The sequence below is a fragment of the Gigantopelta aegis genome, chromosome 2, assembly GCF_016097555.1.
Source record: "Gigantopelta aegis isolate Gae_Host chromosome 2, Gae_host_genome, whole genome shotgun sequence".
Taxonomy (NCBI): Eukaryota; Metazoa; Mollusca; class Gastropoda; order Neomphalida; family Peltospiridae; genus Gigantopelta; species Gigantopelta aegis.
The window spans coordinates 39890109-39916926 of NC_054700.1; the positions used below are offsets into that span (position 1 = coordinate 39890109).

Below are 26818 nucleotides of genomic sequence, written 5' to 3' on the forward strand. Positions count from 1 at the left end.
ACATTTAATAATCAATATTTTGTACACTGTATTTGTTCTTGTTCTTGCAGTGCAACATTTATCTGAAACAATGCGAACTCTATGAAAATTTTGAAATTTAAAAATGAATATGGATACATTTAATAATCAATATTTTGTACACTGTATTTGTTCTTGTTCTTTCAGTGCAACATTTATCCGAAACAATGCGAACTCTATGAAAATTTTGAAATTTAAAAATGAATATGGATACATTTAATAATCAATATTTTGTACACTGTATTTGTTCTTGTTCTTGCAGTGCAACATTTATCCGAAACAATGCGAACTCTATGAAGATCTGGAAGTTTCAGCGTTACCAGCTGATTCAGGAGTATGAGATGCGCCCCATCCTGCCGCCCCCGCTCATCATCGTCAGTCACCTCTACCTAATCCTCCGCTACATCAAACGACGGGTCCAGGGAAAGAGGGATCTCTTCGATAACGGCTTAAGTAAGAGTCACAGCTTTTCTATACTGACGTCCAAAAGAAACTTTATGAGGCTTGAAACGGTATTGTAGAAAAACAACAAACGGTACGGTGGGATATGAAAGTATCATGAAGTTCAATATCTAAACGTTACAATGCACGTTGTGATGCATGCAAAGTATTTGTAAATTGTTTCTTTTAAATTAGCAACAATATTTATCAAAGTATTCAAATGTTATGTATGTAAAGTTTCTTTTGGACGTTGGTGTATATCTAAGTTTTAAAATGTAAAGTTTCTTTTGGACGTTGGTGTATATCTAAGTTTTAAAATGTAAAGTTTCTTTTGGACGTTGGTGTATATCTAAGTTTTAAAATGTAAAGTTTCTTTTGGACGTTGGTGTATATCTAAGTTTTAAAATGTAAAGTTTTTGCTAGCTAGACTTTTGTATTTAGCTCCAACCCTAAGTGTTTGTGTTTAGCTCTATTTCTCATAAACTATAAATTTTAGCGAATTGAAACTTGGTTTATAGTTGCACCTATATATGTTCATCACAGTGCATGTTATAATTTTAAAATGTGTAGTTTAAAACAAAGAAAAAAAGAGTAAAATGCATGAAGATGAATATCTGTTGATGCACATAGGAGTGATACTGAATAAGTTTTTGGAAGATGAAACATTTTTAATTCCCAGCAATTCTTTTTTCAGAATTATTTTTATCCCATGAAGACACAGAAAAACTGCACGACTTTGAGGAAGAGTGTGTAGAAGATTATTTCCGCGAAAAAGAAAACAAATTTCAGTCGAGTTCCGAGGAGAGAATCCGTATCATTAATGAAAGGTAAACTTGACATAATTAATGCAGGGGACAATATTTCAATATTTCTAAGTTGTGGGTATAACCAGAAGTCTATGCATGATTTTTACCTACATGTACATAACTGATTGTAGGGTTTTGTGAATTATAGTGAACCCCTTTAAAAACACAACACTCATTGCATCAAACATTCCATTTGCCATTTAATAATAAAACAGATTGAAAGTAATGGCATATCATAACTAATCATAAATTAATGTTAATTGTCCGTAAAATGGTTGTCTTGTACACAGAAGTCTTGTGCAGGTTTGTTGTGTAAACTTGTTTATGATTATACGTGTATTAACCAATAATTAGCTTAGTATCCCATTTATCTGTGTTATGCTTGTAAACATATTACACATTTTGCATCCAGTTCCAAATTTGGAATGTTTATTTGCAGTAAAATTTATCTTTATCTTTATTAACACATGCTCAATATTTGTTCTGTTTTATCCGATTTTCCAATTTCTCCATATTGACAGATTCACACATATATATAAGTTATGTTTTTCCTTTACAAAGTGAATACTAGTATATAAGTTATGTTTTTCCTTTACAAAGTGAATAACATGATAGTGCATGTGTACAGAAATGAATGTTTTCAGAATTTATCCAGATTTAATTTTTTTTTAAATGTTTCTGGGTTTTTTATTATTGTATATTCTCCATCCAAAACTTACAGTCTGGTTTCAGTTAATGTTGCATCCATTCTGAATAGGGTACACCATTTTTGACCATCATTTCTCCTAACCGATCCCCATTATTAAATTTTCTGGACTTTTTTATATATATATATATATATACATTACCAATTTTCATTCTGTATGTACAGTGAAACCCCTCTAAACCGGACGCCCTTGGTACCAAGACGAATGTCAGGTTTTAAGAGGGATCCGGTTTAGAGAGGTTAAGTTCTGTCCTGCTTTTTAGAACGAGACTCTAAGAGTTCCGGTTTTGAGGGAATTCTGGTTTACAGAGGGTCCGGTCTTGAGGACATTCTGGTTTACTGTCTTTATTTCATTTTATCTTAAATTTAAATTGTAAACTGACTGCGAGTGTGTTCTGTATTGTCATTGGTTAATTACATTCTTTTTCCGGGATCAAATAGACAATAACACCCGGAAAGCTAATGACGTCATTAGAAAATGATGTCATTGGCAATTGGAACAGGCGAAGTTGACAATTCAAGGGTCTACAGTTAGATTGTAGCCAGGTATTTTTTTCAAGAAATACCAAATATACAGTTAGTTCTGAAGAAAAACGATCCAGTTTACAATGGACAAAACCATAACAAGTTTTTAGATTTGCGGGTGTTATTGTCTATTTGATGCCCGCAAATATTTCATTTTTTCAAAAATGACATTTGCGGGATCAAATAGACAATAACACCTGCAAATCTAAAAACTCCATATGGTTATCTCCTAATTAATTACTGTAGAATACTTTATTTTCGCGGGATCAAATGTTCGCGATTTAATTAAACTGGGTCAGTTCGCGAACATTTATTTTCGCGAATCCCTCAACCCCCATCAATAAAAAAACGAAGTACAGATGTCAATAATTTAGTTTTAAAAACGGAACTTAGTTTTGCCGGTTGTTACGCTAATCTGTAGAACTAATCCTACATGTACACACGAGTGCTATACACATAAAACAATAGTGTTCCTGCTTTAACCAATCAAGACTTTATTGTTTACAAGTTAATAAGCTTACAGAAGGTGCTTACCGCATGCAGTTTTTCTTAATCCTTATAATTGTTATAAAAATAAAAACCAAAAACAAACAAAATGAAATTTGAAGGCACAAGCTACTAGTACTCAGTAACTTAAGTTTGATTTACGTCTGATTACGATTAAACCCATTCATGCCCAGTGGCGCACATGATGCTATGAAAGGAAAAACAGATTTAATACGAACAGGTTTCAGACTTGCAGGCCTTTGCGAAAAATAAAAATCAAATTGTGAAACATCTGAACATAGCCCAGTCCGGATTTTTTCACTTCCGTCATTGAACACGTGTCGACTCTGTCCGATGAACTGATCGCTAGCACATGCGAAGGAAAACAGCATAAAGCTTTTTAATGTTAGTATTGTTTTATTATCATGTATGTACTTGTCATCATGTTCTTGATTTAAAGTTTTAAACAGCTTTTGTGTTTTGTGGTTTGTTCCGTGACAGGAGGGAGCACGGCTTTGTTACTACTAGCCTCGTACATCGGAAACTAATGTGGTATAGTTGAACGAGACTACATTTTTTCTTTCTTTTTTGTCGGCCTTTATTTTCGTGTGGAATATATTTTCACAAATTTCATTCACACGCGAAAAACGCGAAAATAAATTCCACGCGAAAATAAAGTATTCTACAGTAATGTTTTTCCTCCTGTTTTTTCTCTCAGAGTGGAGAACATGTCGATGCGTGTGGACGACATCAACCAGAAGGAGAACACGATCAAGCTGTCGCTGCAGACGGTTGACTACCGCCTTGGCCGCCTGGAGGAGATCGCGATGCTCACCCAGGAGAGCGTCTACAACATCCAGATGCATCTGTTGCGGCCCGACTCACAGGGACACTTCAGTATGTCTGGCCATAGCAACCTGCAGGAAAGCCATGACTCGTACGACTCTATGACCATTGGAGAGGGCCGACAGCATGCATCGCAGAGTCGCAGCATCGACAACATCAACGACAGCACCGTGCTGCTGCACAGCATCCCGTCTCCTGTCCTCGTGCACTCGAAGAGACCCGTGGAGCACGAACAGATCGAGCGGTTCACCAACTACTCGCGCGGTCGCCAGCTCAGCGGAAACAGCTTCTCGTCGGAGCCGCAGTACCAGGACGACAGCCAGTCCGTCGGGGAGGAGGACAAGAGGTTGCCTGCAGAGTCGAACTCGAATACTTCAGCATCGTCCACGCCAACATTGTCGGTGAAGTCGTCGTTGACATCCACGGAGAGAAAAACACCTCTACTGCTGAGGAGGCAGGGACCCTTGTTGTCTTCCATCAAAATCAAGAGAGGAGGCCCTGTCGACAGGTTGAAGACACCCAGTTTTGTTCGTTTCGCAGATTCTGTTGTGTCGTCAGCAGCTGATGTGACCGTGATCCCGGACACAAATGCAATATTCACCGTGGTAAAACTGCCTTCGGAGACGTCAACGTCAACAGTTGGTGTCAAGAAACCTGCCTCTCTGGATATAGAAACTCGGCAGCAGCAGCAATTAGGCACCAGAGAACATAAGTCTGCATCCACCCCAATATCACCGGAAGTGCTGCCCCTCTCCCCATCTCACTCGATTCCAATCATTTCATCATTCTCAAACACTCCCGTTTCCGACAGCATCCCGCAATCGGCCGTCAAAGACTTATCTTCCATTCTGGTTCCCTTCCATGCCGAGTACACAACGATAATGGACGAGATAGACACCTCCTGCGTTGCCGACCGCAGCCCGACGAGAAGCCCCGCGTCAGGCAACATCTTCTTCTCGGAGAGCTTTCACGGCAAGTCGGATCCGCTGGAGACGCCCGCGTACCGAAGCGAGAAGCAGCTCCTGAAGCAGGCGGAGGAGGTGGAGCACCGGAAGATGGAGCGAGTCATCCGACACCGCCTGCGACAGATCTCCCTCGATGACAGCGACAACCTCACCGACATCGCGATGGTGGTCGCTGCGGAGCTGGCGTTGACTAGTGCGAGGTCCACCCACGATGAGGAGGGGGACGGGAGTGAAGAGCTGGAGGAAGACGAAACCACGCCCTTGTTTCCACAGATTAAAATATCCAACTCCTCGCCCGACTGTGATCAACACACCCAGGCATAGACAAACAACACAGATTATATTTTATAGCTGTTATTTGTAAATCTCTCCCTTACATATCTCTTTCTCTCTGTCTCTCTATCTGTGTCTTTCTCTCATCTGTCTCTCATGGACTATCGGTATCTCTCTCTGTCTCTACCTGTTTCTGGTTGTGTATCGGCCTCCTCTGTCTCTGTCTCTCTCTCTCTCTGTCTCTCGGTCTCCCTTTCAGTCTCTCTCTTCACTTCTCTTCTTTTACCTTCTCCTGACTGTGATAAATACAAATTGTTAGATAAATTATATTTTATAGCAGTCATTTGTCAATTTCTGCCTTGTGCAGCCCTATTTATGTATTTCTCTGTCTCCTCCTTCGTCTTCTTTCGGTCTAACTTCATCGAAGTCCCAAGGTGAAATACACGTACATGTATGGGTGTTATTTTTCCAGTGATTGCAATGACATCAACTTTTGTATTTAGCTCTACATTATGTTCTAACATTTTGCAAACTATGCAGGATCAGTGGAATGTGTGTGCGTTCATATCAGCGCATGTAACCAAAACCAAAATTAATTCATTTTAATTCTTAATTAATTCATTCATGCATTTTTGTTTTCAAACCAAATCAGATTTTGATAACAGACATTTAATCCCATGAAATGTTTTTTGTTTTAATAATTATAAATATATGTTTTACTTCAAAAGTTCTTGGAGGTTGTGTGCATTAATTCTTGATTTATATTCTTCATGTGTTATGCATGTAATTCTGTATATAATATAAAAGGTTTTACCACATTTCTGTTACCAAATATATCTTTTCTTGTGGGATTCAGATGATTACACTCTATCAAAATGTGACACAGTCAGCAAAAATATTTAATGACATTTTCTGTGAATGACACTGAACCATATCTGTACCTTTTTTTTGCACACTTTGTCACCTATATCAAATTGTTATCTGTGTATATACTGCTCTCTGTTATCGCTGAAACACTTCAACTGTGATAAAAAAAAAAATATCTCACACATTTGTCAATACCATGTGTGGTCAAACACAATATTGAGTTGGCTAAAAGCCAAAGCTTTCAAACCGTATTGTACATGTATGTATAAGCATTGCATATTTGTTGATATATTTGTGTCAAGAAATTCCAATGGTAACCAGAGCTTACATAAGATAATGGGTGCATCCTAATCATTCGAACAAATAGGAGAAGTTCATTTTCACTTGATTTTTCATACACTCTAGTTAAGATCAAAACAAGTAGTTCTGGGCCCCGATTTACAAACCGATCTTGGAGCTGAGATCACCGTACATGCATTGCTACCATATGCACTTAAGGTGACCTCAGTGCTAAGATTGCTTTGTAAAACTCGGGGCCTGAATAAACGCCTCAGCTATCTACACTTGTCTAGACTTGTCTGTCCAGGGTAGTGAGTTGGTGTTTAGTGAGAGAGAAGTTGGTGTAGTGGTCTTTAGTCGTTAAAACTCACTCTGAGCTAAATGGGAGCTGGTACCAGGATTAAGGCCGATGGTGCAAATGGAAAAGTCACCATTAGCGCCAAACCTTCATTTAGGCTTCATTAGTATTAAGCATGTGTAGAGTTGCAGAAACAGGATGTAGCTCAATCAATAGCGTGTCCACCCGTGAAGCGGTCGGTCATCGGATCAATCCTTCTCAGTAGACCCATTTGCAGTTTGGGCTATTTTCTGTTACAACCAGTGGTCCACAATGGGTTCGTCAAAGGCCATGGTATGTGCTGTCCTGTCTGTGGGAAAGTGCATATAAAAGACCCCTTGCTGCTTATAAGAAAGAGTAGCCTATGTTGTGGCAGCGGGTTTCCTCTAAAGAAATATGTCAGAATGACCATATGTTTGATGTCTAATAGCTGATGATAAGATAAAAATCAATGTGCTCTAGAGGCGTCGTTAAATAAAACAAACTTTTTTACTGTAGAGTTGCTAAACCAGGTGTTAATTGCTTTTGTTTTGGGGGAGTAGGGTTGGGGGGTTGGGTTTTTTTATTTGTCTGTGGATGAAATTAACGCTGCAGAATTTACAAAAAAAAAAAAATTGCATGTTTGATTTGGATGCTGTAAGTCTTTAATACAAACAAAATAAGATTTTTATTTTTTTTTACATTGTGTGACCAAACACCTGCATTTACCGGAAATTATTAAATAGAAACCGCTGTTTAGGAAAGTTACACATGTCTGATAGCTGTTTTCCATGTGCATATTTTTTGACATGGTGCAGACATATACTACGGAAATCAGGTATATATAATGCCGTTCATATGTAAACATTATAATTGATAATCACTGAATCAGGGGTGCGGCGAATCCCAGTGGTAAAGCGCTCGCCTGATGCATGGTCGGTTTAGGATTCATCCCTATCGGTGGGACCATTGGGCTTTTTCTCGTTCCAGCCAGTGCTCCACAACCATTTTAAAAAGCTGTGGTATGTACTGTCCTGCCTGTGGGATGGTGCATATAAAAGATACCTTACTACTAATGGAAAAATGTACCTGGTTTCCTCTCTAAGACTGTATATGTACATGTATGTTAGAATTACCCGATGTTTGACATTCAATAGCTGATGATTAATAAATCAATGTGCTCTAGTGGTGTCATTAAACAAAACATACTTTAACTTTAACCACTGAATAATTTTTTTTTTATAGAGGCCTAAAAAAATCAATTTCTTTTGTAAATCTGCCCTAAAAAAATTTGGACAGGATCATTTGATAAAAAATAATTACTCAACAGATCTATGCAAGATCCAAATTGAACTACATTGTATGGACTTTATTTATATGTAAGAGACTACAGCATGTCACATGTCCTGTATACTGCTTTGTATTACCTCTATCCTATAGAAACAAGTTCTGTCATTTTTGTTTGTTTTAACTGTTTTAATTGTTGTTTTTTATCTATACACTTTGTTTTACCTGTACTCATTCAATGTTTATCTCAATGAAGTGCTTTAAATAATGAATTAATGGATGAGTCACACTGATTTGTGTTCATTATACTTGACTGTTTTGTTCTGTTGTATATTGTACATATCCATGTTTTAACATCTCATGCTAAATTAAATAAACAGAACCTAAGCTGGTAAAAAAAAATCTATATTTAACAATTTTGTTGGAAAATGTGTAGCCAATTTGAATTTGTCTTAGCTGGATAAAATGTCAGAAAATAAAAATTGTGCAATTTTAAAACTTTAAAATGATTTGTGTTATGAAAGGAATGTTTGTTTATCAACGCATCAGCACATTTTAAGCTGGTTATTTGGTGTCTAATGTACGAAAAGTGTCCATATTGCAATTCATTTTAGATGTGTGCAAGTCTTAAATGTTGAAAAAATAGAACAAATATCATTTCTCGATATCTGTGTGGTCCTTAACCATATGTCCGACGCCATATAACCGTAAATAAAATGTGTTGAGTGCGTCGTTAAATAAAACATTTCCTTCCTTCTTTCCTGAAAGGGCACTCTGAGCAAATGGTTAACAAATTTTGGGCGGAACGTAGCCCAGTGGTAAAGCGCTTGCCTCATGAGCCGTCTCTATAGGATCGATCCTTGTCGGTGGGACCATTTTTTGTTCCACCCAGTACTCTACGACGAATATCAAAAGCTGTGGTATGTGCTGTCTTGTCTGTGGGATGGTGCATGTAAAAGATCCCTTGCAAATTAATAGGAAAATGTAGTGGGTTTCCTCACTAAGACTTTAATGTCAAAATTACCAAATGTTTAGACACCCAAAAGCCAGTGTAAATAAATCGGTGTGCTCTAATGGTGTCAATAAACAAAACAAACTTCTTTGTTTTTTGGTACTTTTTTTTCTTCAAAAAGGGGCACTTTATTTTTGTTTTTGATTGGGGAGGTGATGTCATACTTTCGACATTATGTTATTGCATTGTCATACTTACAGTGGCATGTACAAATTAATGAAAAGAACTAATGAGTGCAGTTTACAGTATTTAATAGAACCAAACTGTTTGTACCAGCAGAAGTGGATTAAATGTGGAATTAGAAGTAAAAATCACAAATGGACCACACTGTAATACATGTATAAACTGCCACGTTTGATTTAGAAACAAATAGCTGGTTACTGTAGATCCTGAAATTAATGCGATCATAATATTAATGTGAAAAATACGAGCTCGTGTTATTCGCATTAATAATATGACACATTTATTTCTATGTTTTGTCTATGTGTCCCATGTTACTAAAACAAAACAAAGATTAATATTCTAACATATAACACAACTAGAAAACAATTCATTGTAGGCAAGTCTGACTAATTGTTGACTAGTCCAGCAAGCTATGTGTCAAACTCTTTTAAAACAAAGATTAAAACTCTAATACATTTACAAACCATCTGGAGCACAATTCATTGTAAACGAGACATACTAATTGTACAATATGCCAGCCACGCGTGATGATTGCAGGGTCTTTGGCCATCCAATCAAAAGCCGACATGATACATCACGTGTGAATGGGTTTTAGCACACTAATCCTGAGATCGACTTTTTCTTTGAATTCACTGTTAAAGTTCACTGCAACTTAGTTGGGTGAATTGTTCTTTTGTTATGACTTTGAAATATGTCTACATTCTTAGGAAGATACAGTTGTAATGGTACATATATGCTAATGTTTAACCAGATTTATGTAACCATACCCATTACGTAAATGAACGCTGCTAAATATGCTTGGAGTTGATCTCACCAAAAACACTAAGGACTAAACAGGCTAACTGGTGTGTACACAGATATGTTAGTAAGTTGATCTCATTGAAGACAACTGTAACTTGAATTGAACCCAAAAGTACACGGATGTGTGTTGCTAGGAAAGTAATATTTCAAAGGGAGGCCCCTTGCATTAATTTCATGTCGCATTTTAGTCTGCCCACCGTCATTTGCATTAATTTAGGGACGCGTTAATTTCAAGATCTACAGTATATTCTGTAAAATACTGCAATTTGTTTTACGAATAACTTAGACTGACTTACAAGTCACTGAACTAATTGTTCTTCTCACCCACTTTCCGAGTCAAACTTGTTTTTCATTGGTTCGTTTTTGATGTTTTATGTCACCCTGTTATTCACTGTTTAATTGGTTTGTAGTGATGTTTTTGTCAATTGCTCATTCATTGGTTGGTTTGTAAATCATCTTTGTGTTGACTTGTCATTCATTGGTTGGATTTGTAAATCATGTTTGTGTCAACTTGTCATTCATTGGTTGGTTAGTAATCATGTTTATGTTATCTTGTCATTCATTGGTATTTTGTAACGATGCATAGATATGTCATCCATAATTTACCATTTACCACATATTTCATATTATTGTGGTATTAATAGGACTATATATGTTTAAAATGTCCTATTACATCATTGTCATTACTGTATGTACTATGTGACTAACTGTGTGTATGTAATATGTATTTAATATTTATTTTAAGTCATACATTTTATTATTTATTGACAAATAGTTTTTCTACCAATCGGCCCTTGTCCATCTAGCTTTATGTCACTTAATGGGCTGTTGCATATATAATAACTACATAGGATGGCAGGGGATGGGGGATGGGTGTCTGGTCTCACCACAACCTTTTTTTGTTGACATACTGATCAGAGACTGCTGAATATATTTGTTTCTTTTTTCACTACAAATAAAACAAATCATTTAAATGTTGTATTATAATGGTTAATATTATTGAAATATTAATCTGATTTACAGTACGGTATATAGGATTTCAACAATTGGTGGTAAGAAATCCTAGAAGACTCGCAGTTGAATATTTTTAATTAAATACCTTTGCAGGGCTCAGAATACGAAGTAAAATATGGCTTAAATTGCTGTTATTAGTTAGTTCCTTACTTGCCCAACTGGAGTGGACTATGGATTTCATCTCCATACTTCTGTCTGTCAGTCTGTCCCACATATAAGTTTCCAGATATGTTTTTGATAATGCCTGCTACATACCAAGTTTGACTTTCCTGGTGATTTACCCATTTATGACAGAGTTATGGCCCTTGATAAGAAAATGTGTTCGCCCCAGTAGGAGACATGTATTTCTTTAGCAGTACTCTCAGAATACTTGTTATATTTTAACATGGCGCCAAAAGAAAATACATGTATGTCCTGCTAAAATATATATATATATATGGCCTGCTGAAACTAAGACAACACAAGGCGAGGGAGGGCTTGGGATAGTGTCATTAAACAAAACAAACTTTGGTGTAACTAAACAGGAATATATTACAGAACTGTTTTCTGACTGCAGTGTTTTCAACAACAACAACAACAACAAAACCCACCTACATTTATAACTTTAGGTGCAGTATTGTAGTTGCAAGTACCATATTTAGCTACATGTGTACTTTAGTATTTATTTGTGATAAATAACTATCTATTAATATTTCTTACACAATTGTTTTAATAATTAATTCAAGACTTGAAATGTTCTTAAGCAATGTTTTTTTCAAGAATTATGGGCCAAAATGGAAGAAAAGAAAATCTTGATTTTGTTATTGGACTTATTTAATAAATCTTCTTGGATTTCTAAATATAATATATAATATTTTTTGTTTTGTTTTTGTTTGTTTTGTTTTTAGCCTGGGCAGTCATTCATGTGAACACATTGCAATGATAGTAATGGGCTAAATAATTTGTTTCTTCATTCATTCATTCATTCATTCATTCATTCATTGCAACATGCATATTTTATATTTATTAATTTGAGATACTGAAGTATAATTGTTACCCACATTATATTCTTTCACACTATACATGTATTTATGGCATGTGCCATAACATTGACAGTTGCAGTTTGTGAAATTGACATCATCAATGTAGCTGTAATATTGCAACTTGCATTCAGTAACGTGAACATAAAATTTACATAGAATTAACAAATTATCATAATTAATTAATTAATTAATGGTAGCTGGATTCACATTGCTTTATTCTTATAAATAATAAAATGTACTTTTAACTATTTTCCTATGTGTGTAATGATTAATGTTAGGATGGTAGGGCCTACTTTGTAATGGATATCATTCATTGTTAAAATTAAAAATATGGAGCTACATGTACGTACATGTATAGTTTTGGAAGATTAGTACGCCGAGAGTAGCTTGTTAAGTGGACCTAGTTGGCATTTCGATTGTATAGTGAATTCAGTCATACATGTAGGTAACCTTTGCTATAGATTACACTTTGTGGATACTACATAAATTATCACACTTACGTAAGTGCTATGTGAAGTTTATAGAATTTGTTTGGGAATTGTTTTATACTCCTTGCTCTCACTAAAGGAATAAAACAATTCTCAAACTTGTTAAAATAATTTTTATACTCCTTGCTCTCACTAAAGGAATAAAACAATTCTCAAACTTGTTAAAATAATTTTTGTATGGCACTTCATTTCATGCAATAATTTATATTTATATAGAGTTATGTATAGGTGCTACCGTACATGTTATAAAGTTGTTTTTTAATGAATTTAAAAAATGGCCATTGAAATTCAATACCATTTAGGTTCAGTACATACACTTATAGAGAACAATACTATTTCCCCCACACCCCATCCCCATTTATTTAGTTTGAAAAAGGTTATTTTTATTATGATCAATTTATTTCTTATGAGTTACCATATTTTTCTGCCTATAAGCAGCTACTTTTTTTTTTACTGTGTTTTGCTAAGTGTAATTTATAAAATGGTGCATTTTTGGTGGGGGTTTTCTTCTGTTTTTCCCCTTCTTTTCATTTTTTTTGTGATACTGACACTTATAAAAATCTGTTTATGTAAACTATTTGGCAACATTTTGTTGTAATTGTTAAGAAGTTGTTAAAAAGAAACACTGTCCTTAAAGTTGTCTCCTGTTATGAAAACTATTTTTATACTGCATTTTGTTATTATTATTATTATTATTAGTTTGTTTTATTTGTTAACGTTTGTAATTAATAAACATTGTATTAAAAGCACCTGCCCACAACTTTTTTCCCACAGTGTCTTTGTCTAAGAGTAACTTAATGTGTATTGCTAACATGGTGATACATGTATATAAGTAAAATATTGACATGGCAGTGCCCTGGGGAAGTCGGGGCGGATAAGAGCAGCTGCTCCGATTATTTACATTCATTTTATTATTTATTACTTTTAAAATGCTTTTCTTGCCTTATTTGCTAACTGGTGATAATGCCCCATTATTCACCCCTCATCCTCACTCCTCACCCCATTCCTCACCCTCACCCCATCCTTGGGTAGGTGAAGTTGCCCGAGATTCTGTATGCGACATTATCTTTGATGACTATTTGTATTTATGTTGTTGTCCGATGTAATGCTTTACTTGAAACATGCTTGTATTACATGTATGTATTTGTTTCCAGCCATTTCTTTAAAGTGATAGACCCTAGTTTTTAAACGCTACAACATATTTTTTTTACTATTAAAGCAGTTTTTGATCATTTAAATTAGAAGTACTTACATTTTATTATTTAGAATATTAATTTTCGTACATCTGGATTGGTTCTGGTCATCCGGGTCTTGGTAATAACCTAAATTGCATTTTTCATAATTCTAAAAAAAGGCACGTTCATCGAAGAAGTAATGGTTATCGAGACAGGTTCTAGTTATTTGGTACATGGTACATGTATTTCCCTAGTTAAACATCACAGACTTTAGCTTCTCTCTGTATAACGTTATCCAAATGTGTTACAGGTATGTGATTAACTAAACTTAGTGTCCATTTTCAGGGCTTAAAACTGGGGTTTGCGCCTTTAATATTGCTTCAGCTTTTGTTTCCGTCTTTATTTTTCTGGGATGCTGCTGCTTTTTGTGAATTTTGATATTTTAAATTTATTAGCATTATACATACATATATATACACCTGTGTTCTTGTTCCAAGTGATCAAAAATGATCTCTAGCAATATTTTTTAAAAGCTTACTATCATTTTAATATGCATTTATATCAGTTGTTTATCCAAGATATTCATATCAAAGATTTTAAGACTACTTATTGCGGATCAATCTTATTCGAAGATAAAAAAAAAAAATGTAATAATGTTAATCAAATTGCAGATTGTTAAACAGTGGCGTAGGAAGGTGCCAAAAAGTGTTGGGGAGGGGGCACACTTTTATATTTACACACTTTTACACTATTATAAAGCAAATATAAAGAAAAATATTTAAAAAGTGGGGGGCACATAAAATCCCTTCCCCCCCCCCCCCCCCCCCCCCGTTTCCTATGCCACTGTTAAAGATATAAATTTTATGAAAATGTGGTTACTTTTCCATGTTACAATCAACTTTCGACCTCTCTGTATTAACTGCCTTCTTTGGTGGAATGAAGATGACACCTGCTGTCGAAACGTTGAAAATAAATGGTAATAAGAAGTGTCTGGTTTTTATTATTTTATTTCTGTTTATTATTTTTAGTTGACTTTATTTGGAAAGTTGTAACAGTATATAAATGTTGTAGTTGTTAATGCAGAATGGTGTGACCATATCCTGCAAAAATAATTTTATGTCATAAACATGAGTATGTACATTAAATTGATTTTGCTCAAATTGCTTGAAGCATAGGCATATGGGATGAGTTGAGATCCACCCCTACACATGACTAAAACGATTGAGCATTTTTCAAGGGAAAGAAGATGATTTTTTTTTTTTTTTTTTATAATATCCTGTCATATTCTTTCTGACCCATCAGTGAAGTGCCATTCCATAATCCAGGGATGTCGGGGTTTTTTAATAGCTTTTTATCTGGTTTCATGCAGTTTTTTTCTTTCTTTATTCTTTCTTTGGATGGGGGGGGGGGGAGGAGATAATTATAACAAAGTAGATTGAATCTGATCTGAAATGCTAAAAAGTGACCTTTATTTACTACTAGGTATTGTATAAAGGTTCCAGTTTTTAAAAATCACTTCACCTTTTTTAAAATAAAAATTTGTATCACATTCCAGATAATATTATGCCTATGCTTTGGGGATTATCTAGTCTTTGTAATTTAAAACTTTTTAATTTGTCTTTCACTATAAGTACTTGCCATATCGTTGACATTCTAAATTACTTTGTCTGGGCAGTATAACTGATGATGACAAAAAATAAAATACAAATAAAAATTTGTGAAGATGAGGTATATTCTTTATATGGAATCAATGTACTGTAACAGAATTGTAACCAATGGTACATTGCTGTTGATAAATAAATTTATGAAACACAAACTTTGTTGTTTTAATAGATTTAGATTTGTCATCTACAATTATTTGGAATACATTCCATCCAATGTTTCATGACTGGAAAAGCTGTGTTGAGAGAGAACAGAGGGAGGGAGGGAGAGATTGAATGATTATAACACACTGTGGGCATGATTATAGTATGAAGATAATTCATAGAAATGCATGGTATATTGGGTTATCACAACATAAATTGTGAACAATAAGTAACACAATAGTTTTCTAGCATACCGGTATATTGCACTTATATATTTTGTATGTGTGTTAGTCTCGCATATTATATTTCGAAACAAACTACCAGTATAAAAAAAGAAAATAACTTTATTGACTGGTGATAATTTTATCAAATTATAAAAAATGTAATTGAGAATTGGTCTTCGCAATATATCGTGGCACGTACCACATTCAGGTTCCTGTATCGCAATATATCTCAATACAAACATTTTGGCAATACCCATCACTAATTAACCAACCAGAAAATGTACATTTACTGCCTTTCAAAATAAATATGTAACAACAATTATATTATCATCATTATAATTTTATTAGTAATAGTAGTAGTATTTATAATCGTACGATTATTACCATGCCAAATAAAGAACAGAACAGAAAATTATATAATTACCAGGAATTTAAAACGGTTTAAAAAATCTTTATTGCCCCAGAGTGTCTTTGAGTAGCCTTAAATCATTACCATGCTGATATTCTAAAACTCGTAAAGTCCATAAAGCTTAAAGTGAACTTTATTAGTAATTGTAATAGTAGGACAGGTAGTAACAACACTTGTATTATCATTTTAGTAGTAATATTAATAGTAAGAAAGAAATGTTTTATTTAACGACACACTCAACACATTTTATTTATGGTTATATGGCGTCAGACATATGGTTATGGACCACAGATTGTGAGAGGAAACCCGCTGTCGCCACTACATAGGCTACTCTTTCCGATTAGCAGCAAGGGATCTTTTATTTGCGCTTCCCACAGGCAGGATAGCACAAACCATGGCCTTCGTTGAACCAGTTATGGATCACTGGTCGGTGCATGTGGTTTACACCTACCCATTGAGCCTTGCGGAGCATATTATTAATAGTAGTGCAGATAGTAACAGCTGTATTATTATTTTAGTAGTAATATTAATAGTAGTACAGGTAGTAACAACAGCTTTTAAACTTGGTGAATAGTATAGTTACTTTTTTTCAAACTAGATCACTGGATGTCGCCATTGATTTTAAGCAGAATAGCTGGTTATGCAAGAAACTGATCATGTTCGTTAAGATTTAAAAAATACAAGTGTCCAAACTACTTTAAAAACTTTAAAAATGGTACGTATTGTGTCACACAATCCCACATGAATCCAATGATTTGTGGAACCCCGCTTTCTGCTTCATCTCTAGCCTGTTTCCTGGCTACCTGGACATGTTTCTCCTCCATTCTCTGTAGACAGGCTTTGAGTTCATCGTCCCGTATCTTGCGCTCCTTTTCATCTCTCGCCATCTTCTCAGAAAGTCGGCGAATCTCTTCCTCCAGCTTCAGCTTGCTTTCTTCCTCAAATTTCTTCTTCTTTTCGTCCATGATTCTCTTCATCCTCTCTTCTTCGTCTTGGAGTCTTCGTTTCTCCAGTTCTGCCTTCATATCCTCGCCTTGCTTCATCAGCATCTCGATGAGCGCCTGCTGTCGTTTCTGCATTTCGAGAGCCTCGTCGTTTTGCCGTAGAACTATTTCCTGCAATTCTCTCTGACTTTCCTTTTCTTTCCTTTGCAGCTCAATCTGCAAATAGTCGTTCTCCTCTTTCAGGCGTTTCTCCATCTCTTCTCGTTTCATCATGCACCTCCTTTCCACTTCTTCTCTTTCTCTGCGTATTTCTTCCTCTTTCTCACTCAGTATTTGCTGCTCACGTTTTTGCATCTCTATCTCTGCTGCGGCGAGCATTTCAGTTGTGTAGTAGGTCCCGTTGTTAATCTTCACGTTGGACTTGATCATGTTTATCAGGTAGTTCACCTGTGATTCTTTCACTTGCTCTGTCGCTCTGTTGTTTATGCCAGCGTACTTCCCATTGCATTCTTGAATCAGCTGTACCAGATTCTGTGGAGCCTTTGAGATATACTCATCCAAGGTGACCCCATCATTCTCGAGGTCATCCATGCCAGTAAACAAAACAAACAGGTAGCGCAGCATCTCTTTGCCGAAAACATCCTTGAAATAATCAACAGTGGCATTTTCTTCTGCAGTAAAGCGCCCGACCTTGAGGACCAGTATGAAGGCGTGAGGTCCTGGTGCAGAGATGGCGATGCATTTCAAGATCTCCCTTGTGACGTCAGCGTCAGAGCGGCCAGTGTCGAAGAGCCCGGGGGTGTCGATGACATATAGATCACAGTCAAACCGAGAGCCACTACCTTTCTGACATACTGTGGTCACGGATTGTGCGCTGCACTCAGTCGGAAAACATGCCCTGCCAAGGATAGAATTGCCAGTCGTACTCTTGCCAGAGCCAGTGATGCCAATCAAAACCATTCGGAGCTCTCTGTTGAGGAAACCATGACCTGAAAAGATTCAAATAACTATTTTAAAACATTGTTTTAAAAACCAGTTACGTAATACACAAATTAGTTAGAAATCACACACACACACACACACAACAGAGACAGAGAGAGAGAGAGAGAAAGAGAGAGAAAAAGAGAGAGAGAGAGAGAGAGAGCGAGAGGATATAAAGAACAGAGAAATGTACCCAGGACAGCGTGTTTTTACTTTGGATACATACAGACAAACAATTAAAAAACAACTTAGAATGTTTAAAATAACATGAAGAATTATGAGCTACATTCTTGTGAACTGTTAGAGTAAAAACAAATATCCATACAAATCCACATTTAGATCACCTTTCAACTGGGAAGGGGGTGGACAATGCATACTCTGGCCAGTGCACCCCTGCCCCACCCCCCTTGGTTTTGACGCATATGCCTCCTCTAATTTTGTTTGGAACTTAAGACATGTAATTGATTTTTAAGTCAAACAGTTCAAATCTGTCTTTTGGTTGTAATATGGTATCAAGTAAATTCCTGGCAAACTCCACCAAGGCATTGAAAGTAAGATTCGTCTATAACAGTCGTGCAGTTAATTACATGACCTATTTAGATAGGGCCTACTCTGTGTGTAGTATGTCACATATAGAGAATAATACATGACTGGCCGTTAGATACCATTTATCGAGTTGTTTTAAAATGTATCTAATGAGCGTAAGCGAGCGATACGTTTTTAAACGAGTTGTGAGATAAATGGTATTTAACGGACACGAATGTATTATTCTATTTCTTACATATCCTCAGAAACCAGGTTTTAAGCAAATTTTAACATCTTTTACCTACTAAAAGTTATTAATAGCCATTGCACTTGTAGCTTAAGTCCTAGGAGCAGCCAGTCGTATGTCTGGAAATTGCTAACACACGTACGTGTTAACAAAACATGTGTTATCAAAAATAATGCATGATGTTCTCACCAACGGGTGTGTAAGAAACTAAATTAACCCAAAGGAGAATAATAATGTGGGTAACCGGTTAGAATAAGGTAAACAAGATATCTTAAAATAGGTATGTCCGACTATAGACCACAGCTGTCAGGCTGCCTTGTACAAACACAAGTTGGCAAAACGTTCATTGTGGCGTCTGTAGAAGGAAACGTGACTCGTCGCTGAAGCATATTCGCCACCGGTTTCCCATGTTCCACCCTTGTACATTTGTGCACCAGCGAACACGTAAACATCGATGTTGACATTGTAGGACGGGGCCAACATACGGTCTCCTAGCCCGTAATCCAGCTTCTCGAAGTCGGTTCCGAAAGGTTTGTGCAGTGTTCTTTGCTGTGGCAGTTTGGTAACGTAAGTGCAGAACCCGGATGTAGCGATCTTGTGCTGCAGTTGTTATGCATGGTCTTCCACTTCTGAGCCGGTCTTCAGCTGATTGAAACTGCTGGTACCTGTCCCAGAGACGTGAAATGGTGCTTTGATGGACGTTCATGTGGCGTGCGACTGCTGACTGCAATTCACCTAACTGGAGGCGGCCAATTGCAATGTTTCGATTCGGCAGGCTTAGTCTTGGCTTCTTGTAACTCATCTATGTCAAAATGGAAATGAGGCATCATTGCGAGCATTGCAGCTTTAAATACCCATTGCTACCCCAATCTTTTCCCCGAATTTCATGAGCATTCGCCAAAATCTGACCATTTCACGTCGATTTCCTGCAACTGTCGCACGACATGCCACAATGTGCGTTATCTATTTTAGGGTGCATTTGGGCATGCTAATAATTCCAGGAACATTAACAAACATAGTCATTCAGCAACATTGTACAAAAAACTATATTTTGTAAAATCAAACACTTTTCTTCTTACCCTATCACCTATGCGTTTGTTTTTGACAGAGTATATATGTCGCGCTTGAACCTTCAGTGGATTCAAATGGTTGATTGATTGATTTATTGATTGATTAATGTGAATAAATGTTGTTATCCAGATTCGGGCATTTTCATTTAATTTGGACAAAAATCAGTCTGCCTCCTACAATATTGGGATCTCATACGCCTATGAGTTAGCTAGCCATATATGTTCACTTTCATCTGGATGAGGAGTGGGACGTAGCACAGTGATAAACTTAAGCTCGGTTTAGGATCGATACCCGTCGGTGGGACTATTGGGCTAGCCTTTGATGTACCAGTCGTGGTGCACTAGCTGGAACGAGAAATAGCCCAATGGGCCTACCGACAAGGATAGATCCCAAACCGACTGCGCATCAAACGAGCACTGTACCACTGGGCTACCTATTAATAGTCATCTGGGCATCCTAATGCAGCAAGGGATCTTTTAGATGCACTTTCCCACATACAGAAAAGCACATAACATGGCCGTAGTCCAGTTGTGGTGCACTGGTTGGAACAAGAAAAACCTCAATCAATTCAATGGGTTCACCGAGGTGGTTCGATCCTGCGACGCAAGCACCTCAAACGAGCACTCAATCAACTGAGCTAAATCCCGCCCCCATGTCTGTGAGATGCAGTATATAAAGTGTCCACTGCTGTTAATCAGAAAGAATCTCCCCTGGGTTGTCATGCCACGATCAGAAGAGATCAGGCCCTTTCTAAGGGCCCTACGGGCAACCTAGGGAGACACCCCAGCATCAACAAGGTCCTAAAAACTAGCTACTCTCGGCCTACTGTCATGTCATGTCATAGGGTTTTACGTGCACATTCAGAACAAGCTGTTGTAGCGCACGCCTGTCGTGGGCAGAAGAGCCGGCCTTGGCCGGCTCCTCCGTCCATGACAGGAAAGGTGGGGGGAGGGGAGAGGAGGGACCACCTGCACTGCCAGGTGCAAGGGAGCACCAGCAGCCCGATCAAATCGGTACCAGGCGGGTGGGGGTGGTGGTGGTGCTATGGAATTTGAATGGAGCAGTTAAATGCCAAAGAGAAAAGGGTGCACAATTTTGATTGAGGGAATTTGACGCAATTTTCAACGGTCGGTCGAAAGGTAAATGGCCGAGCTAATATAGGTTTTGATATTAGTGAATCGAGAGTAGCTCGTTCTCGGCCTACTAAAATCAAAACCTATACATAGCTCCATACCTTTCACATTCGACCAACCATCAAAATTGCGCCAAAATTCCTTCATTGAAACGCGCACCTTTTCTCTTTTGGCTTAATCCTACGGGACATTCCAAAATACATAGCACCATACCCCCCTCCGTCTGCTACCAACTTGATTGGACTGCTGGTGATCCATTGTACCAGCCAGTACAGACGATCCCCTCTTCACCCCCCCCCCACCCCCCCAATCCTTTCCTAGGCCAACTCTGGTGCCCAAGACTGTCGTGCGCTACAACAGCTTGCTCTGAATGTGCACGTTAACACCTTTGCCAATTGCCAATCAGAAAGAATAAGCATTGCGTGGCGAAAGCGGATTTCCCCTCTCACTGTCTGTGGTCCATAGTACCGTAATTAAAATGTGTTGAGTGCGTCATTAATAAAACATCATTCAATCTGAATATGAATATATAAGGGCACAAGCTTTGTGTGTGTGTGTGTTTGTATGTTTGTGTGTGTGTGTGTATTTGTGTGCCCCGGGCCCAGGCAAGTAGAAATCCCTGGGAGCGAGTAGAATTTAAATGGCGCTAGTCCCCCGGGCGAGTAATACTGAGCAGTTGTGACCCAGATTCATGATGCGGACAGTCAAACTATTTTGCCAATGAAACCTGTTAAACGTACAAACTGTACTGGTATTTCATCAAAATTTGCCATGATGGTGATTGACTGACGAAGTCAAAAAGTATCGGTCTGACTATTTATCCCAAGACACCCCCAAGATACCCCAAAACACCACCAAGACACACCAAGACACTACCAAGATACCCCAAGACTCCATAAATATTGTTTTAAATGAATTAAAATGTACTATTTTATAAAATATTTAGTGGATAATGAAGTAAAAGAATTAATTTTAAGCCTTAATGACAGCTGATTGCTAAGGGAGATAATCGACTATTTACCCCCCCCCCCCCCAAGACACCGCAAGATAACCCCAAGACACATACGATACCCCAAAAACATACACGATGCCCTATATACCCCCCAGGCTTTAAAATGTATATAATATTTATTTATTTTTAAAAGAGGTACACGTTTTCTTGTTGTTGGTTTACACACACACACACAATCGGCTGTCATTAAAAGGCTTAAAATTAATTCTTTTACGTTATTTTCCACTAAATATTTTATAAAATAGTACATTTTAATTCATTTAAAAATATATTTACGGAGTCTTGGGGTATCTTGGTGGTGTCTTGTGGTGTCTTGGTGGTGTTTTGGGGGTATCTTGGTGGTGTCTTGTGGTGTCTTGGTGGTGTTTTTGGGGGTATCTTGGTGGTGTCTTGTGGTGTCTTGGTGGTGTTTTGGCGTATCTTGGGGTGTCTTGGGGGTAAATAGTCGGACCCAAAAAGTATCGCAGTTTCGTTTGGTCTCGATAAATCCGGATATTTACTGCAAACACAATCTGAACTTTCCTGTTTTTGTTTCCGAATTCCGAAAATTGCCGTAATATTCCGATTAAAGATGAGGCATGTTCGGAAGGGAAATTGTGTGTGTGTGTGTGTGTGTGTGTGGCTGTGTGTTCGTCGGTAATAATTAAACGCATTGTAATAGATCATGTTGGCATCGATCGATTTTAACTAGCTGCTTCCAAACGTCTCGAGTTTACCAGTGGACATCTGAGTGTATTAGGACCCCCCCCCCCCCCCCCCCCCCCCGGCTGAAGCAAATGGTCCGCTTTCAGAACTAAAACATACAGGTTTATACATATGGAGTTTCTGGTGGTGCAAAAACAAAATAGAAAAAGGTCCACTTTGTTCATATTCGAACCCCCCAACCCAGTTCCAGATCACGCTACGCCCCTGTTAATTTAATATTATAATTGCTATTATTTGTTTGTAAACACTCCACCCTTTGCTGCCAAGTTGGTGTACTCCACTGTCATGTTTATCATATTATGTAATTATGATCTTTTAAAACGTATTAAACAAATACGAATACTAACCACAAATGACACGCACACACACACACACACACACACACACACACACACACACGTGCGCGCAACATTCCGTTAGACAGAAGATATCACTGCTAATCACCATTCCTATTTATTCCAGACACACCCAACCTTTAAAATTATTTCCCACGGGCATCTATATATATATAAAACTGCAGCTTACATCCGCTCATTAGAATACAAACTGTTCTCACCTCTATCCATGTCGTCTTACTGCTCCTGTAATTCTGAAAATAGCCAAAATCTGGTGTAGATCGTCTACGTTTTGATTCTACGACAGTCCTGTACTCTGATGTTCTAATTGAACAAATAATCGGGAAATTAAAATGTTTCCGAGATGCCTAACCCACAACCGAAACTAGCTGAATGTAGATATTAAAATACTTCCTTATGAATGTATCTATATATTCAGTGGCGGATCCAGAAAATCCATTGTGGGAGGGGGGGGGGGCATTGACATGAGGTGGAATGCCAAGGGAACTTTGGGGGAGGGTTTGGAGGGGGATTGTAAAAAAAATGAAAATTAATATATAATAAAATTATAACTATCGCAAAATTTAAGGGTGGCCGGGACCCTGCCCCCTCCCCCGATCCGCCTCTGATTTTGTATTTATATATTGTATCTGTATATTTTATCTATATACTGTATCCCGCTATGCCGTACCAAGCTTGTAGGAACCGGGGCTATATATTGTATCTATATATTGTATATGTATACCATATGCCCTAAAATGTCATGGTGACCTGATTTCACCATAAGTATTATAGGTAGCATAAAATAACTCAAACGTTAGATTAACTAGTCGTACATTATATAGTATCTAGTACACTGCCCACCTCAACAACAGCAACAACAACAACAACGAAACTCACTAAAACATCAAACAGAATTTATATATATAAACAAAGTTAAAATTTATTTTGTTTAACGACACCATTAGATCACATTGATTTATTAATCATCGGCTATTGGATGTCAAAATTTTTGTAATTCTGACATATAGTCTTAGAGAGGAAGCTCGCTACATTTTCCATTAATAGCAAGGGATCTTTTATAATCATCATTTCACAAACAGGATATCACATACCATGGCCTTTGATATACCAGTCGCGGTGAACTAGCTGGAACGAGAAATTCCAACGACTGGGGTCGATCAAAGAACGATAAAGAAAGTAAAACGAAAAATGCCACGCATCGGATGTCCTGCCTGTGGGAAAGTGCATATACAACATCGACCCTGCCATCACAGAGCTGCATCCCGCCCCTGTCAGTATTGAGTGTATATAAAACATCGACCCTGCCACCACAGAGCTGCATCCCGCCCCTGTCAGTATTGATTAACAACATAAAGCTTAAAAATCATTTTTGATTAGTGAACATAATGAAACAAGATTAAAAAACTAGAGCACATTGATTTAATAATTATTAATCGTCGGCATTTGGTAATTGTGACAGGAGAAACGCCTCTACATTGTTTCAATAGCAGTTAGGGATCTTTCATATGCACTCTCCCCCAGGCTGGACAGCACATACCACAGCCTTTGATACACCAACTCTGGGACACTGAATGAGATGGAAAAACAAATCAGAGAATAGTTCCACCGATGATGTTCTATCCTTCTACCAAAACACCTCTGGCGAGTCCCCACCCCATCCCACCCCACCCCCATCCCCCATCCCCCATCGGGACTGATCCTGATATAGAGACAGCCAAACAAATGGGTGATTCATAAGTCAGGTTCATGTAACTAAGGAAATATTTCTTCTCATGCATATTCATTTGGTTTCGGTTTCGGTTTCGGTACGCGTAAGAGGAAACTATTCGATACTGTCATTTATTTTACACAGTTGCCAGAATAACTGACATTATATTCATAGAGAGAGATTATTGGGAGTTTCAAAACGTGAAGGGTTTGAGATTTTCGCAATTACATGAACAACTAAGACAAAATGGCTCAAGGTAAGAATACATTTTCGTATAAGAGAAGTTAGGCTTAAGCAAAAAAAAAGAGAGAGCGGGAGAGAGCGAGAGCGAGAGAGAGCGTAAAACTCATATATTATAAATTAATTTTTGAAGATAATATTTGAATGGTTCTAACCCTATACCTAACCCTAATGTCAAATAGCCGGAACCGGCCTCGGTGGTATAGTGGTTACGCCATCCTACATAAGGCTGGTGTGTACTATACTGTAACATAATCGTATGAGACTGCCCCCCCCCCCCCCCCCCCCCCTCGGTGCTGGAGAAAATCGTTAAATTCGGGTAAAAACGATAGAGATAGTCGAACAAAATGTGCTGACCTCAGACCTTTTTACCATGTATTTTCATCATTCTACGCTCAGAATTAGTTGTAATCCATGTAAAAATATGTTGTGATTCGTTTGCAAACCTCTATAGCTATTTGGCAGTAATATTAAAATGAATAAATGTTATCCAGATTCGGGCATTTTCGTTTAATTCCGGCAAAAACTAGTCTGTCCCCTCTCCCCCTACAAAAATGGGAGCCCGTACGCCTTTGTACATTAAATAAAAAATTCGCCATATTTTCACTTATAATAATATATCAATCAATAAAACAAAACATGCCTTTCCTTCTTTTATATATACTCTTCAAAAGAAGAAACGCAAAACCACATTGTCGTAACATTTGGAGAATTGATTTAATTATTGAATGGTGAGTCCGATAATTACCAAATGTTGCAGGATTGTTCACAATTCACTCTAGTCCATTGTGAGTAAGTGATAGGACACACCACCAAGGTCAAGGTCATCTGGAGTCAATACCGGGTGTGGCCTCCGCGTGTGTTGACAACTGCCTGGCACCGCCTGCCCATTGAAGCTACCAGAGTACGGATGACGTCCCGGGGGATGGTGGCCCACTCGGTCTGCAAGGCTGCTGCCAGCTCGGGCAGGGTCTGGGGCTTTGGTTGTCGCTGTCGGAGGCGTCGGTCCAACTCGTCCCATAGATGCTCAATTGGGTTCAAATCCGGTGATATCGATGGCCAAGGAAGGACATTAATGTTGTTGTTCTGTAGGAAAGCCGTTGTGAGACGTGCTGTGTGAGGCCTGGCGTTGTCATGTTGGAACACTGCGTTGGCGTTGGCCATAACTGGAACGATGTGTGGCTGGAGGATCTGGTCAATGTAGCCCTGTGCATTCAGGTTGCCCTGCACGTGGACCAGGTCAGTTCTGCCAGTGTGTGAGATGGCTGCCCACACCATGACACTACCCCCGCCGAATTTGTCCACTTCCTGCACGCAGTTTGCCGCATAAACGTTCACCACGACGCCTATACACGCGACATCTTCCATCATGACGTCGGAGCAGAAATCGTGACTCGTCACTGAACCACACCTGTCTCCATCGCAGTTGAGGCCATTGTCGATGAATCTGGCACCACTGCAGTCGGAGTCGACGGTGTTGTGGTGTTAAGATGACACCTCGAACTGGACGTCTGGCACGAATTCCTACCTCACGTAGGCGGTTCCGTACGGTCTGGTCGGATATCCTGCGCAAACCTGGTATTGCTGCGGCTGTGGAGGTGGCAGTAGTCAATCGTTCCCGAAGGTGGCGTACCCGGATGTAGCGGTCCTGCCCGGGGGTAGTGGCCCGTGGTCGACCGGATCTAGGGAGGTCACGTGTTGATCCATGTTGCTGGTAACGGTCCCCACAGTCTGGAGATGGTGCTTGGGGACACCTGGAATGCCCTGGCAACGGCCGTTCTGGATTCGCCTGCGTCTAGTCGGCCGATGGCATTGTTTCTCTGCGGTTCACTGAGACGTGGCATGTCCTGGATTGTCAACTGTCGGCCAGATACAGAGGCCAGGCAAGCGAACACTCTGCACTTTTATACTGTCGGTGTTCATGTTGCACGTGCAGACAACGCAC

The 26818-nt window shown here is 38.3% G+C and overlaps 3 protein-coding genes across 6 annotated transcripts in view; 2 read left to right on the forward strand and 1 right to left on the reverse strand.

The window, feature by feature from the left end:
* The window catches only part of LOC121385351 (transient receptor potential cation channel subfamily M member 3-like), a 164357-nt gene extending 157513 nt beyond the window's left edge, over positions 1 to 6844 (forward strand). For all 3 annotated transcript variants that reach the window (XM_041515996.1, XM_041516005.1, XM_041516014.1), the window contains 3 exons: positions 281 to 471; positions 1154 to 1286; positions 3701 to 6844. In XM_041515996.1, the coding sequence (XP_041371930.1) occupies positions 281 to 471; positions 1154 to 1286; positions 3701 to 5117 (1741 nt within the window). In that variant the 3' untranslated portion in view covers positions 5118 to 6844. The remainder of the gene's footprint in view (positions 1 to 280; positions 472 to 1153; positions 1287 to 3700) is intronic.
* A 9515-nt stretch (positions 6845 to 16359) lies between these two features.
* Positions 16360 to 23276, reverse strand: LOC121378277 (GTPase IMAP family member 4-like). 2 transcript variants are annotated; one of them, XM_041506368.1, is made up of 2 exons: positions 23123 to 23276; positions 16360 to 17881 (listed from the first exon to the last, which is right to left on the reverse strand). In XM_041506368.1, exons 1-2 carry the CDS (start codon positions 23130 to 23132, stop codon positions 16641 to 16643), a joined length of 1251 nt encoding a protein of 416 aa, XP_041362302.1. In that variant the 5' UTR covers positions 23133 to 23276; the 3' UTR covers positions 16360 to 16640. The 2 variants fall into 2 exon arrangements, with proteins under 2 accessions (XP_041362302.1, XP_041362311.1); XM_041506377.1 differs by lacking the exon at positions 23123 to 23276 and adding an exon at positions 21590 to 21727.
* Positions 23277 to 24736: 1460 nt separating this feature from the next.
* LOC121388501 overlaps positions 24737 to 26818 on the forward strand; it is a 27629-nt gene continuing 25547 nt past the window's right edge. Inside the window, exon 1 of the mRNA XM_041519859.1 lies at positions 24737 to 24889. Coding sequence (XP_041375793.1) covers positions 24880 to 24889 — 10 coding nt within the window. The 5' untranslated portion in view covers positions 24737 to 24879. The remainder of the gene's footprint in view (positions 24890 to 26818) is intronic.